Genomic DNA, 1,373 nt, shown 5'->3' with positions numbered 1-1,373 from the left:
TATATTGATGATCTATATTAATATATAGATACGAGGCATTTGAGAAAACGGTGATGGTTGCGCCCTCTAGTGAACGCAATGAAGGATTTCGGTTTCAACTTTTGCAGATGTGTCACAGGAATACTGTGTCACAGGAATACTGTGTCACAGGAATACTGTGTCGCAAGAACACTGTGTCACAGGAATACTGTGTCACAGGAATACTGTGTCACAGGAATACTGTGTCACAGGAATACTGTGTCACAGGAATACTGTGTCACAGGAATACTGTGTCACAGGAATACTGTTTCACAGGAATACTGTGTCACAGGAATACTGTGTCACAGGAATACTGTGTCACAGGAATACTGTGTCACAAGAATACTGTGTCACAGGAATACTGTGTTACAGGAATACTGTGTCACAGGAATACTGTGTTACAGGAATACTGTGTTACAGGAATACTGGGTCACAAGAATACTGTGTCACAGGAATACAGGGAGGTAAGACAGTAATAAGGACAATAAATGCGTGTTTATCATTATAATTATGCAATAAAGGTGATCAACTAGACTCGAGTATGCGGAAAAGTTATATATAGGTACAAATATTATAGGTTCCCAAATGTCATGGAGCCAAAACCGTAGGTCGATGAATTTTCCAGCATTGAAAATGTTGAGGAATTTGTTGATGTCAGTGATAATTCAAATGTTTAATATCTGTAGCCGACAAAACATTTAAGTAAAGCAGGTGCTGAAACATACGCTATATTGCAAAGTCTGAGTTGGTTTACGTTTTTAATAACTTCGAATAAACAACTTTAATAAAAAAAAAGTATCTGTTCCCTGTCTCGGAATTTTGCATGTAATCGTGCAAATGTAACAGAAGGACTGATTTTTTGCTTTTGCTTCTAATTCCAATTCATGTTCTGCTGTTTAGATGCAGAAAAGCAGGGAGTGCGGATAAAATGGAATTAATTCGATTAATTGCTAAACCATTCCTTCCTCCTTGTTTGATGAAACCAGTTCAGTATACCCGGTAATTAATCACACTCTGCATCCACACTGCTTCTGCCATGTCTTGTTTTCTAATGATACTAGAATTGAATGCATTACCTTCCAATTCCATACTGGAATTTCCTTTAGCTTCCTTCTTCTCGCTAATAGTAAAATGGAAATATTTTGCTGCTGCAATCAACAGTTACAGGATCCCTCGGACTACGAAAAACATTCTTCATTAGAATTATTGACAACACATCATGAATTATGAATTATACAACACACATTCACACATTATATATATGTCACACATTATATATGTCAGACATATGTCACATATTATATATGTCACACATACAACACACATTCACACATTATATATATCAACACACATTC

The 1,373-nt window shown here is 36.3% G+C and overlaps 1 protein-coding gene across 2 annotated transcripts in view; it reads left to right on the top strand.

The window, feature by feature from the left end:
• The first annotated feature begins 9 nt into the window (after positions 1 to 9).
• LOC106819934 overlaps positions 10 to 1,373 on the top strand; it is a 5,900-nt gene continuing 4,536 nt past the window's right edge. Inside the window, exons 1-2 of one of the 2 annotated variants that reach the window (XM_014824501.1) lie at positions 10 to 118; positions 151 to 470. In XM_014824501.1, the coding sequence (XP_014679987.1) occupies positions 79 to 118; positions 151 to 470 (360 nt within the window). In that variant the 5' untranslated portion in view covers positions 10 to 78. Of the gene's footprint in view, positions 471 to 1,373 lie in introns of both variants that reach the window. The other variant, XM_014824500.1, reaches the window with a different exon arrangement.

Source organism: Priapulus caudatus, unplaced genomic scaffold (genome assembly GCF_000485595.1).
Source record: "Priapulus caudatus unplaced genomic scaffold, Priapulus_caudatus-5.0.1 Scaffold5207, whole genome shotgun sequence".
Taxonomy (NCBI): Eukaryota; Metazoa; Priapulida; class Priapulimorpha; order Priapulimorphida; family Priapulidae; genus Priapulus; species Priapulus caudatus.
This window is presented reverse-complemented; position numbering and strand designations above follow the sequence as displayed.